The following is a 13,513-nucleotide window of genomic DNA, read 5'->3' as shown; positions in this document are numbered from 1 at the left end:
AATATAAAAACAAAATAACACACCACGCACCAATTGATAAAACAGGACAAGGGGTGTCACAAATCATCATCAACACCCAAATAAAAACAACAACAAAAACAATAAACGAAAGAATTATATCTTCCGAATGGATGATTGCAAAAACACAGATCAAATGCACAACCATTTATGCCCCAGCAAAGTCAAACGAAAGACATGAATGGTATAAGGAAAATCTCACAGAAGAAATACTACACAGCGATATTATAACTGGAGACTTCAATGTAGACTGTTCAGTGGATAATAACCTTAACAAATATATTAAAACAATCTTCGACGAATTCGAATTTACAGAAATTAAGAATGGAATCACATTTCCAAGAAACAAATCAACCATCGATAGGGTCTTTGTCTCAAAGAAGATACTCCATCTAAACCCAATAGTTACTACTAAGGAAATCAAATTAAAATCTGATCACAACATGGTAATCATTGAATTAAAAATACCAGAATACGAGCAACAAAAGAAAGGAGAAAGACTATGGAGACAAAACCTAGAAACTCTCAAAATGAATTCAACCAGCCTCAAAATTAATAAAACAATTAAATACTACAATAAAAAATTCGAAGAGAACACCAGCAAATGGTACAAATTAAACATTTGCGAACAATGGTTGAAACTAAAAGATGAAATAAAGAAACTGTCAATTAATATAGAAATTAGAGAAAGCAATAAAACCAAAAACAAACTAAAAGAACTCGCAGAAAAACTCGAAACAGCCAAAGATTCAAGAGCAATCTTCCTTAAAGAAGAGATCAACAATATTCTAAAGGAACAAGTAAGAATAAAACAAGCAAACCAAACCAACACCCACATCAACAACAAAGAAACACCATCAAAATACTTAACCAGAAGGTGAAAAGTCCAAAGAAAGACAAATGAAATCCCTCAAATTCTAGATCCAAGCAACAATTGTTTGGTAACAAAAAACGAGGATATCCTCGAAGTAGCAAGAAGATATTACGAGAACCTGTACCAGAAGAGAGAATGCAACGAAGACACTCACCACGAACTCCTAAAAACATTCAATAAAAGGATTGATCAAAAGATATTGGACGAAATTAATCAACCAATAGAAGAATACGAAATCAGACTAGGCATTGAAAAAATACAAGAAGGAAAAGCACCTGGTAAAGATGGACTCCTTCCAACATTTTACAAAAACCACATTAATGAAATTCTACCAATAATATCAAAACTATACAATCACTTCTGGAACACAACAATCCCAAAGGACTTCAAACAAGGGATATTGATTACTATATATAAAAACAAAGGAGACCCAAACAACCTGGATAACTATAGACCAATAACACTTCTAAATGTCGATTACAAAATCTATTCGAAAATAATCAACAATAGGATCCTGAAGTTCTTAAACAAAATAATCTCACCATTCCAAACTGGATTCGTACCAAGAAGACTACTGCACGATAACATCATCACCTTAAACTCAACAATAGAAATAATAAAACGAGAGATTAACACAAAAGAGGATATGGAACCAATCATAACATTTTATGATTTTGAAAAAGCATTCGATTCAATCTCACATAACGCCATTCTACGTACTCTTGCACATCTAAAACTACCACTCAAAATGGTCCTCACAATAATGAACTTACTCAATGAATCAGAAACATCAGGGTACATCAATAACTCATTATCTAAAAGCTTTACATCAAAAAGAGGAACCAAACAAGGGGATCCTATCTCTCCCACTATCTTCGCATTAGTGGTTGAATGCATGGCAACTACTATAATAAATGACCGCTGCATCAATGGTGTAACCAAAGAAACCATTAAAATACTACAGTTCGCCGATGATACAGCAACAATAGCATACAACTTTATGGACCATTTCCTCATGAATGAATGGATCAAGAAGTTTTGCCAAGCAACCAGCGCAAAAATAAACCAAACCAAATGCTCGTGTATCACTTTCAAATGGAACACCAGAACGCTATACACCGTCATAAAATCAAACGAAAGGTACCTCGGCTTTGACTTCAACAATAAGGGTATCAAATCCAAAATCAATACAATCTCAGACAACATCAGAGCTAAACTAGTAACATGGAACTCAACTTCATCAACCTATATGGGCAGACTCATAATGGCAAAAACATATGCACTATCTCAGTTAACGTTCCACACTTACATCAACACCACACCACAACACAATAGTATTGAAAATAACATCGTAAAATTCGTTTTCAACACAAAATCTAAAAACTCTCTTTCACTACAAAGAAGACAAAACAACTATATCAATGGTGGCCTAAACTTATGGAACCTGAAGACAAGAGAACTAGCACAGAAAGCATGGTTATTCGAAAGATACCTCCACCAAAGAGTAAGTAACACTCCTAGTTCATATATAAAACTGTGGGAAGAGGAACTCAAAAACAACAACAACAACAAAACAACAACAAAACAAAATCAACTACAACTACACTGGCAATGCAAGCAAGCATGGACCCAATTAAAAACTCCACAAAATAAACAAACACACTACGAACACCTCCCAAAATTAAAAAAAATATACGAGGATATGATGACAACTCAATCTCCTGAACACAACAAATTCATACCAACTCCTGGCCAAAAAGAAATAATGACCAAAATTAATAGCAAACACCTTCCATTTAAAGAAATCAAAAAAATAATAAACATGAAAGGTAGAGATCTATTATGGAGATACACACTGAAAGCACTACCAAAAATATACAACATGCCATGCCAACAGTGTGGGGAAGATGAGACCTCAGAACATATATTCTTCAACTGCAAAGCCCACATCAAAAACACACAAGAAATCTTCAACTACACCCTAACTAAGTGTGGACACACCACTCACACCTGGAATGTGAAGATTTTAAACCATCTACAAATTGCACTAGTAGCCAATTTAATAGCTATTATATTCGATAAAATCTGGCACAAAAGAAATAAACTCATTCACGATGAAAAAGAAATAATAATTCACAGACAACAAGTCATACGTGAACTAATTAAAACACAAAGAGCTGCATGGGACAGGACACAAGCGGTTATAAACAAAACATTAAGAATCAAATCAAAGCAACGGCCAGAAGAACAAAATAAATTAGACTCACTAATCTCGCTAAAGCTATTACAATTTAGCAGACAATGGAACTCACCTCTTCACGCAATAGAACTTCCTAAACATCTCAAAAAATACAATAATTCACTCAGTACTTTCTATAAATAAATAAAAAAAAAAAAAAAAAAAAAAAAAAAAAAAAAAAAAAAAAAAAAAAAAAAAAAAAAAAAACCTGGGAACCCAAGTTAATCAGAAAATTTCCAGATTTTTAACTTTTTAAAGAAAAATATAAAAAATAGAAAGAAAATAAAATGAAAATCACAAACAACCCCACAAATATTAAGCAACACAAATGCCTACAAAAAATAAGCGAAATTGTGGATAAAACTCAATTAAAAAAAAAACAATTCAAATACGTCATAAACATCAATCACGAACCAGACGATAAAATAAAAAAAGATTTAGAAAAAAGTTTGGACAAAAAAGATGTTTTAATCAAAAGTAATAATACAATTCAAAATTCGAAACAAAAAAAAAAAAAAAAAAAAAAAGTAAACTAACCCCTCTTTTAGAGACCCTGTAAAAAAAAAAAAAAAAAATAAAATAAAATGAGATCTAGCATCTCAAGGAGAAGCAAATAATAATTGCGTTATCCAATTCAAAAAAAAAAAAGATTAATCACCAATCCGACGATAAAATAAAAAAAGATTTAGATAATTCCAGAGAAAAAGTTTCGAATCCTAATATTGTAATGAAAATTTAAAAAAGTTTCATGAAATTTAAATTTCATTTCTCTATTTTGAGTATCTTTAAGGGTGATTACTATATACACCATCCTACTATTTTGACCAGAATATAAAAACAAACACACAAAATATTAATTATAATAATAATAAAAAAAAAAAAAAAGAAAAAAAAAACTAGAAAATGATATTTTAATTCATTTAATATCTTTTATTTTTTTTTCGATGAATTCTTGGAGAGAAAGGTGTTCATATAACTACCATTAACCAGAATGCCAGTCCTTACATCACCGATTGTTATCATAGAGTTGATTATTAATAAACTTTGAAATTTCAAAATAAATTGGACTCAATTTTTGACCATTCATTAAGAAAGTCGAAAGATCCAAAATGGTGATAATTTCCTTTTCATTCCATCATTTAACATAACCCAAAGGCAACACAATTATTAATTAAAATTAAAAAAAAATTACATTTTTAAAAAGAAAGAAATTACATTTTTAAAAATCCATTCTTGTCGAACAAGATGGACATTTATTTTTATTTGCTTTAAACCATCCTTCTGCACAATGAGAGTGCATTACAGCACAATCTTCATTTGGACATTGAACACTTTCATCCTAAAGGGAAAAAATTAAAAAACAAAAAAAAAAAAAAAAATTAATAAATTATTTTTAAAAAAAAAAATTTTATAGTATAGATATAATCAATACTTACTTCTAATAAAACACAAATTGTATGACATAATGCACAGTTTGGAATACCATCAAGTAATGGTGCCATATCTGATAAAGCTCTATTTGTTAATGTTGTGAATGATTTGGATGCTGATAATCTTAACCAACCATCCTCTGCAAATTTTCTAAACAAATTATCTGCATCTGACAATTTAATTTTAAGCTCATCTCTACCTAATGTTAAAATATCATTTTTTTTTAATCCAACTCTTGATTCTATAAACATTTTTAACTAAATTTTAAATTCAAATATAGATTATATTTTTAATTAATATTATTATTATTATTATTATTTATTATTATTTATTATTATTATATTATTAATTAATAATGAAAAATTTTACAATTAATTTAAAGAATTTCAATTCATCACCAGAATAATGAGTAGCATATCTTGCACATTCATCTGGTTTGAGATTTGTTAAAATATAATCATTTATACCATCAGTATTTAAAATTTTAATTTGTAAGCCAACTTCCATAATTTTTGAATTTAATGAATTGATATAATCATCTAATGAAATGTTTACTTGTGTTATTCTATTAACTGTCATCACTAGTTTCTTTAATGTTTCTGTACTAATAATTCTACGTTTTGTAAATTGATCTAATAATAATCTATGTTGTGCATTATATTCAATTTCATCATCATCACCATCTGTTGGTTCATATCTATTATTATAATTATTATTACTATTATTATTACTCCTTGATTGTGAAGGTGGTTGTGGTCTTTGTGATTGAGAATTTTGTTGTGGTTGTGATCTTCTACTCATTTATATTTATATCAATGTATATGCACAATTATAAAAAAAAAAAATATATATATATATTTATTTTTAAATTTAATAATAGTTGGATTATTTTCAAAATTTTTCGCGTGTTGAAAAAAAAAAAAAAAAAAAAAAAAAAAAAAAATAAAAATAAAAATAAAAATAAAAAATAAAAAAAATAAAACAATGATAAGGGAATATATTTATATAAAAATATAGATTTTTTATTCTGCCACCATTTATCTTTTTTTAAAAAAAAACAATTAAATATTAAAATAAAAATAATTTTAAAAAACTTAAAAAAAAAAAAAATTGAATCAATTCTTTCTTTTATTCCCCACTCATTTCTCTCTTCAAAATAAAAATTACAAATTATATTTAAAAAATCGAATAAGTAAGTATGAATTTTATTACAAAAAAAAAAAAAAAAAAAAAAGTTATTGCGATCATTTTTTCCTTTTCCTTTTTTTTTTTTTATTTCAACCAAATTTATATTTGCACGTCAACTAATAGATATTTTTTTTTTTTCAATAAAATTTATATTGGCACGTCATATTAAAGAGATTTTTTCTTTTTTTTTTTTTTTTATTTTTCAATTGATATTTCCAATTTTAATATTTTAATTTTATCTCAATTTTTTATTTTTTTATTTTTTCTATTTAGTTTTAGTATAATTTATTTTCTTACGTCATTTAAAAGATATTTATTTTCTGTTGACTTTTCTAATTTTAATATTTTAGTTGATATTTTATTTTTATACAATTCTTGTCACTTTCCCAAAACCCAATAAATTATGATGTTTGGTTAACGTTTTCTTAAAATTTTTGTGGTTAAAAAAAAAAATTTATAGGTGAAGAAAAATCAAAAGATATTTTAATCATTATTTTTTTTTTTTTTTTTTTTTTTTTTTTTTTTTTTTTTTTTTTTTTTTTTTTTGAATAATAATAAAATTTTTTTTTTTTTTTTTTAATTATTATTTTTCTAAAAAAAAATATATATATATCTGAAAAAATAAAATGAAATTATTATTTTCATTAATTGCATTAATTTTTTTATTTGTAAACATTGTTTATAGTGAAAGTTTACTTTCACTAAAGACTTTCCAATATGATGTTGTTGGGTGCAACAAACCACATAGCAGTAGTGACTCACAAGGTAGTTTGACAGGTAGTGGTAGTTTTAGTTTATTAGAAGAAAATAAAAGATTAGGAAGTGTTGATGGTGGTGGTGTTTTACCAGGTTCTGAAAGTTCATTTGAAAGTTTATGTGATAATGGTGAATTGGTAACAGAAACTTATATTCGTTTAGATACATGTATTGTTTCAACTGGAGAAACCTATTCAATTGACTTTGATAATGGAACAATTAAAAAAACTTCTGCTGCTCAATGTGGAGAGTATTAATTGATTTTAATTAAAATAAAAAAAAATAAAAAAAAAAAATAAAAAAAAAAAAAAAATTATATTAACCTAAACTTTTTTTCAAATAAAATATAGAGAAGGAATAATTCAATGGTTTAAACCATATGAATGTGTTAATGATTGTTTATCAAGTCCATATATGTATACAGTTATTGAAATGGATGATATTGAAATTCCAAAAGATACCTATGTTGAAATTCAATACCATGGTGATTGCAATAACAATGGCTGGAAACAAAATTTTGATTATATAAAATTCACACCATTAAATCAATGTTTTGCTAATGGTTTATCAAGTTCATATTCATTAAATTGTAATACAACAATGCTTGAAATTACTCAATCTGATAAATTCAATTGCTTAGTTTATAAAGATTTGATTTACACCGATATTTGGGGTGACTGTACTGGGTCTGCAGAAAAATATATAAATGTTTGTAATAAATAAATAAATTAATAAACATTTTTAAAAAAAAAAAAAATATATATATATATATCCTTTATTTTTATTTTTTAAAATTACATAATTATTATTTATAATTTTTTTTATTTAAATAATTATTTATTATTTGATTGAAAAATTGAATAATGTTACTAAAATAAAATTAAATTTAATTTTTAAGAAAAGACTTTTGAAATTGAATTTAAATAAATAAATGAATAAATAAATAAAATCAATTTGTATAGTTTTTTTTTTTTTTTTTTTTTTTTTTTTTTTTTTTTATATTTCTTTTTATTTAATTTAAATTTAATCAATCTAATATTGAATTGTTTCCATATTATCAAAATTAATTCTTGGAGATTTAAATGAAGACATATCATGTTCTTCACTTTCATTCTTTCTAGCAATATGTTTTTTGATGGTTGAAATGGAATTCATGATTTCTTTAGCTGCTTGTGGGACGACAACTTTATCAACCATTTCCATTTGAATATCTGGGAATCTATTAACTACAAATGGTCTAGTAGTATCTTGATAAACACTATGCATTGTATATGGATTTGTTTTAAATGAAATATCATCAACTGGATGTGCAATACCAATTGGAACACGATGATAATTCTAATCATTATTAATAATTAAAATAATAATAAAAGTTAATAAATCAATCTATCTATCTATCTATCTATCTATCAATCATCTTTACTCTAGTAAATTACTATATATATATATATTACTTACTTCAGTTTGGAATACTGAAGAGATACCAAGTAAAGCTTCATTATGTCTAGTTCTACCACCAAATACACTTTCAACAATACCTAATTTAAAGAGATGTTCATAATGGATTGCACAGAAAGTATCACTTCTTATATTTGGCATTAAAATTAAAAGACGTTTTAAAACTTCGAAATTATCTTTTGCCAAGTATGTATCACATTTAACTAATAATAAATTATTATCTGGTGAATATGAAACCTTTGAACAACTATCTGGGAAATCAATCCATTTTAAACCAATTTGACCTGCAAATTGATTGATTGCTTTAATACCTATACTATTACGACTTGTAATACTTTCATAATTACCAACTCCAAATAACTTTTATAATAATATATCAATCATAATAACAATAATAATATAATAATAATAATAATAGTAATAATAATAATAATAATAATAATAATAATAATAATAATAATAATAATAATAATAATAATAATAATAATAATAATAATAATAATAATAATAATAATAATAATAATAATAATAATAATAATAATAATAATAATAATAATAATATAATGATTTGATTTCCATTTTTATTTTTGTTTTATAAATCCACAGAGTAATTGAGAATGAATTTGGTTTTCCCCAAAAAAAAAAAAAAAAAAAATTTATTAATATCTGAAATAATAATAATAATAATAATAATAATAATAATAACAATAATAATAATAATAATAATAATAATAATAATAATAATAATAATAATAATAATAATAATAATAATAATAATAATAATAATAATAATAATAATAATAAAACTTACAAGAATTGGATCAGCTTTACTTCTGACTGAATTTATAATTGTTGATAAACCTTTTGAAGCTCTACTCATTCTATTTTATTAATGTGGTATATATATGAGTTTTATTGATTTTTTTTTTTTGATTTTTTTGTTTAATGATCTACAAATTATGGAATTGTGTTTTTATTATTTTTGTGTGAATGTAATATGACAAAATCATCAAAAAAATAAAAATTAAAAAATAAAAAAAAATAAAAAAAATTAAAAAAAAAAAAAATATTCTAAAAAACGAAACACCATCACAAAAAAATTTTTTTTTTAATTTTTTTTTTTTTTTTTTGTTTTATTTCATTTTATTTTTTTATTTTTATTTTTATTTTTATTTTCTCTTTTCCTAAAACAAATAAAAAAAAAAAAAAATTAAAATAAAAAAATAAAGAAAAAAAAATAAATAATAATGATTTTTTTCAATTAAGCAATAAAACTCGATATTATAGATTTATGTTTCAAATGTTTTCAGAAATAACTTCTTTTTTTTTTTATTTTTTTTTTATTAAATGATTAAAAAATTTTTTATTAATTCTAATTATTTTTTTTTATCATTTAAATGATTTAATAAAAAAAAAAAAAAAAAAAAAAAAAAAAAAAAAAAAAGGTTATTTGTGAATCTTTCATATAAATCAAAACCACTTCTATTTTTATTTTTATTTATTTTTATTTTTATTTTTTTTTATTTTTTTTTATTTTTTTTTTTTTTATTTATTTTTTAACAAAAATCTCAATATTTAATTATTTTTTTATTTTTTTTTATTTTTTTTTTATATTATTGTTTGTCTGTAAATTTCTATACTTTTATTTTTTCATTACTTTTTTTTTTTTTTGTTGTTTTTCCATAGAAATTTATTTTTAATTTTAATTTATTTTTTTATTTTTATTTTTATTTTCTTGTGTTTTTACAACTTTTACCTCCACTTTAATTAATTTTAATTTAATTTATTTTATTTTTATTTTTTTTTTTATTTTTTATTTTTTTTTTTTTACATGCCTAAAAATTTATTCACCCCGATTCAAAATATTTACTCACAAATGAAAAGCTCATTAAATAGTGGTAATAAAAGTAATAACAATAGTAGTAGTAGTAATAATAATAATAACAATAACAGCAATAATAATAATAGTAATATAAATAATAATATAAATAATAATATAAATAATAATAATATAAATAATAATATAAATAATAATAATAATAATAGTGGTAATGGTAATAAAAAAATGATAGGAAAAAATGATCTTCAAGACCAAATCGAAGAAAGAAGTGAAAAATCAAATAAAATTGTTCCACCATATCAAGTATCAAAGTCAACCAATAATAATAATAATAATATAAACAATAGTAATAATAATTATAGTTATAATAATAATAATAATAATAATAATAATAATAATAATAATAATAATAATAATAATAATAATAATAATATTAATAATAATAATAACTTCCAAATTGACAATGACGAGTATGTTCCAATTATATCTAAATCTAAAAGCAATAGATCGTCACAAATCAGTCAACAACCAATAAATTATCCAAATATTGATAGTGAAGAGTATATTAACCAATCATTCAATCCAACAACAACAACAACAACAACAACAACACAAAAAATAAAAACAAATAATAATATCAATAACAAGAATATTAATAGTAGAGAATCACCACTACTACCACCACCACCACCATCATCATCAATTTCACCAACTTCATTCCTAACTACAACAACAACAACTACCACATCAATATCTTCAGGTAATGGTAAAAATAATAAGAATCTATATTCCGATGACTATGAAAACTCTATAAACTATAATACATATGGTGATAATAGTTATATTCAACCAACATATGGAAGTAATTCTTTATATAATAACAATATTATTAACAATAGTGCTAGTGGTGGTGGTATTTCATTTAAAAAGAATACTAATAATATTCCAGTGGCTGATAATTATAGTGGTACAAAATCAAAACCTTTGCCAGCAACACCACAAGCTTTAAAAAATCAAACCAATATTGGTAATAACAACATTAACAGCAACAACAATAATAATAATAATAATAATAATGATATTAATAATAATAATAATAGTAATTCTAATATTCAAAAAAAGACAAATTTAAACAGTAATACAAATTTCAATGGTAATAATACTAATTATAATAATAATAATAATAATATTAATAGTTTTGAAGAGTTAGAAATTTCATCACCAGTTATACAAAAACAACCTTCAAAACTACAAAATAGTAGTAGTAGTGGTGGTGGTGGTAGTAATAGTTTGATTAATACTAGAAATAAATCTAAATCAAATAAAAAAATATCAGATTTTGATGAAGATCCAAGTGAATTTGATGATTTTTTTGAAATTAAGGAAGAAAATGTAAGAGTATTATTTTCATTTTCTTATTTATTTATTTTTAATTTATTAATTCTTAATTTATTAAATTATTAAATTATTAATTTTTTTATTTATTATTTATTATTTATTTATTAATTACATATTTAGACTTCAACAAATTGTCAACAATATTATATTCAATTTTATCAATCATTAGAGATGTGTAGTAATGAAGCAAGGAAATGGTTAGAAGGTAGATGGTTTTTACCAGCCAATTTTAAGGATATTAAATGGAGTAAACCAAATAGATTCTATTTTCCAGTTTATGTTTTCACTTTGACTACATCCACTTCATTTAGTGCAACTTTTACAATCAATGATGTCACAGAGACAATCAATAATCAAAGAATAACTACTAATCATGATGAAATCATATTTTGTGCTTCAAATTCTTTTGATCCCAATTTAGTAGATAAATTAATTAGAAAAAATACTTATTCAAATAGATCAACTCATTTATTACCTTCAACCGATGAATTATCAACTTATTCTGGTGAAATGATTTTATCTGAAAAAGTTTTAACAATTGATATTTCAAAACAAGAAATTTGGGAAAGGGTTTGTTTATTTATTTATTTATTTATTTATTTATTTATTTATTTATTTATTTATTTATTTATTTATTTATTTATTTATTTATTTATTAATTAATTATTATTATTATTTATATTGTTATTATTGTTTTTTTTTTTTATTATTTATATTTTATAGAAAGTTAAACCATATATTCTAGAGAGTGAACAAAAGAAATGTACAGAATTTGTACAACAAAAATATAATGTAAAGAGTGTAGAGTTACAAATGGTTGACCCAGGAGTTGATAGCGAACGATATATATTAGTTTATTTACCAATTAGCTCTGAAACTTACCTTTATGCTGATAAATTTTATGATACTCTAACAAGTGGAAATAAAGGTAAAACTGTTGGTACTAGACCAATTGGTGCTGGTTTATATGTTGGTGGTGCTTTATATAACACTGTTTCAAATTTAACAACCTTAGTAAACGATTCAATTGGGATGTAAAAAAAAAAAAAAAAAAAAAAATCAAGCTTTAAATCTATTTCTAATAATATTCTATCTTATTTATTTTTAGAAAAACAAAAAAAAAAACAAAAAAAAAAAGAACTCCTTTGTTCTGTGTATATATTTTTTTAAAAAAAAAAAAAAAATCAAATAAATATTAAAATTATTATATTACTATGTACAATTGGTGTTGGGGAGATTTATTTTTTTAATAAATTATTACTATTATAATTATTGTTGTTGTTGTTGTTGTTGTTGTTGTTGTTGTTGTTGTTGTTGTTGTTGTTGTTGTTGTTGTAAAGGTAATTGTTTCATTTGTTGCATTGGTGGTTGTTTCATTTGATGAGTCATAGGTGGAGTGGGCTGTTGCATTGGTTGTTGTTGTTTATGGGGTGAAGGTTTTGGTGTTGCAACCATATTTTTAGGATTATTTGGATCTTGATGAACATTCCAAAGTGTTGAACTTAAATTTGGTGCTTCAACAAATGGAAATGTAAATCTTTATATATACAAAATATATACATATATGTATTAGGTTAATTGTTAGAAAGAAAATAATTAATATATAAAAAAGAAAAAAAATAAAAATTTATTACATACTCTCCAATCTTTTCAATTATACCAGTTTTACCAACATAAAGATTTAACAACTCTATGTAAATATTTGAATAACCACCTTTTAATCTTAAAATATCACCAGGTTGAATTTGTTCTCCTAATGCATCCCAAACGGTCATATTAATAGACGCTGTAGAATCTGCAACTAAAACTTGATATATTGTTCCTTCTTTTTTCTTTGTTGGTGGTCCTTTATCCAATACTATGAAAACACAATTTATATTCTTTGAGTATGGTTTAATTTCATTTACTTTTATTAAATTCATTTATTTTTAATGTGTGCTAATTATTTGTGTTTGTATTTAATTGCATGTAATTTCATTTTTTAAAAAATTAAAAATTTTTTTTTTTTTTTTTTTTTCCAAAAAAATTAAAAACAAGGAAAAAAAAGAAATATTTATTTTATTTTTTTTTTTAATTTTATTTTTATTTTGTTATTTGCGCAACTTTTATTATATATACAAAATAAATAAAAAAGAAATGATGATGAAGATTATGATGATGATGATGATGTTGATATTGTAATGGCAGTTTATTTTAAAATACAAAATTGATTTTATTGCCAAAAAAAAAAAATATTAATAATAAAAAAGAGAAAAAAATTGTTTAAAACATATATTTTATTTAAAATATATGGCAATGAAAATATATAATA

The 13,513-nt window shown here is 23.0% G+C and overlaps 6 protein-coding genes across 6 annotated transcripts; 3 read left to right on the top strand and 3 right to left on the bottom strand.

Annotated features, from left to right (window-relative positions):
- Nucleotides 1-131: 131 nt before the first annotated feature.
- DDB_G0279389 (hypothetical protein) lies at nt 132-3,275 on the top strand (the record flags this gene model as incomplete). Its single annotated transcript, XM_636649.1, has 2 exons — nt 132-818; nt 1,020-3,275. The coding sequence occupies 2 exons, from the start codon at nt 132-134 to the stop codon at nt 3,273-3,275; spliced, it is 2,943 nt and encodes a 980-aa protein (XP_641741.1).
- A 1,075-nt stretch (nt 3,276-4,350) lies between these two features.
- Nucleotides 4,351-5,363, bottom strand: DDB_G0279231 (hypothetical protein; the record flags this gene model as incomplete). The annotated part of the gene is made up of 3 exons (XM_636648.1): nt 4,351-4,470; nt 4,568-4,819; nt 4,932-5,363. The coding sequence occupies 3 exons, from the start codon at nt 5,361-5,363 to the stop codon at nt 4,351-4,353; spliced, it is 804 nt and encodes a 267-aa protein (XP_641740.1).
- A 1,013-nt stretch (nt 5,364-6,376) lies between these two features.
- DDB_G0279229 (hypothetical protein) lies at nt 6,377-7,229 on the top strand (the record flags this gene model as incomplete). Its single annotated transcript, XM_636647.1, has 2 exons — nt 6,377-6,756; nt 6,857-7,229. 2 exons carry the CDS (start codon nt 6,377-6,379, stop codon nt 7,227-7,229), a joined length of 753 nt encoding a protein of 250 aa, XP_641739.1.
- A 309-nt stretch (nt 7,230-7,538) lies between these two features.
- DDB_G0279227 (hypothetical protein) lies at nt 7,539-8,844 on the bottom strand (the record flags this gene model as incomplete). Its single annotated transcript, XM_636646.1, has 3 exons — nt 7,539-7,844; nt 7,965-8,324; nt 8,776-8,844. 3 exons carry the CDS (start codon nt 8,842-8,844, stop codon nt 7,539-7,541), a joined length of 735 nt encoding a protein of 244 aa, XP_641738.1.
- A 951-nt stretch (nt 8,845-9,795) lies between these two features.
- Nucleotides 9,796-12,240, top strand: DDB_G0279225 (hypothetical protein; the record flags this gene model as incomplete). The annotated part of the gene is made up of 4 exons (XM_636645.1): nt 9,796-10,274; nt 10,311-11,202; nt 11,323-11,772; nt 11,926-12,240. 4 exons carry the CDS (start codon nt 9,796-9,798, stop codon nt 12,238-12,240), a joined length of 2,136 nt encoding a protein of 711 aa, XP_641737.1.
- A 231-nt stretch (nt 12,241-12,471) lies between these two features.
- On the bottom strand, nt 12,472-13,124 carry DDB_G0279223 (OB fold-containing protein, nucleic acid binding; the record flags this gene model as incomplete). The annotated part of the gene is made up of 2 exons (XM_636644.1): nt 12,472-12,739; nt 12,841-13,124. The coding sequence occupies 2 exons, from the start codon at nt 13,122-13,124 to the stop codon at nt 12,472-12,474; spliced, it is 552 nt and encodes a 183-aa protein (XP_641736.1).
- Between the last annotated feature and the right edge of the window lie 389 nt (nt 13,125-13,513).

The sequence above is a fragment of the Dictyostelium discoideum genome (genome assembly GCF_000004695.1).
Source record: "Dictyostelium discoideum AX4 chromosome 3 chromosome, whole genome shotgun sequence".
Taxonomy (NCBI): domain Eukaryota; phylum Evosea; class Eumycetozoa; order Dictyosteliales; family Dictyosteliaceae; genus Dictyostelium; species Dictyostelium discoideum.
The sequence above is the reverse complement of the archived record's forward strand: the minus strand, read 5'-3'. Positions and strand labels throughout refer to the sequence as shown.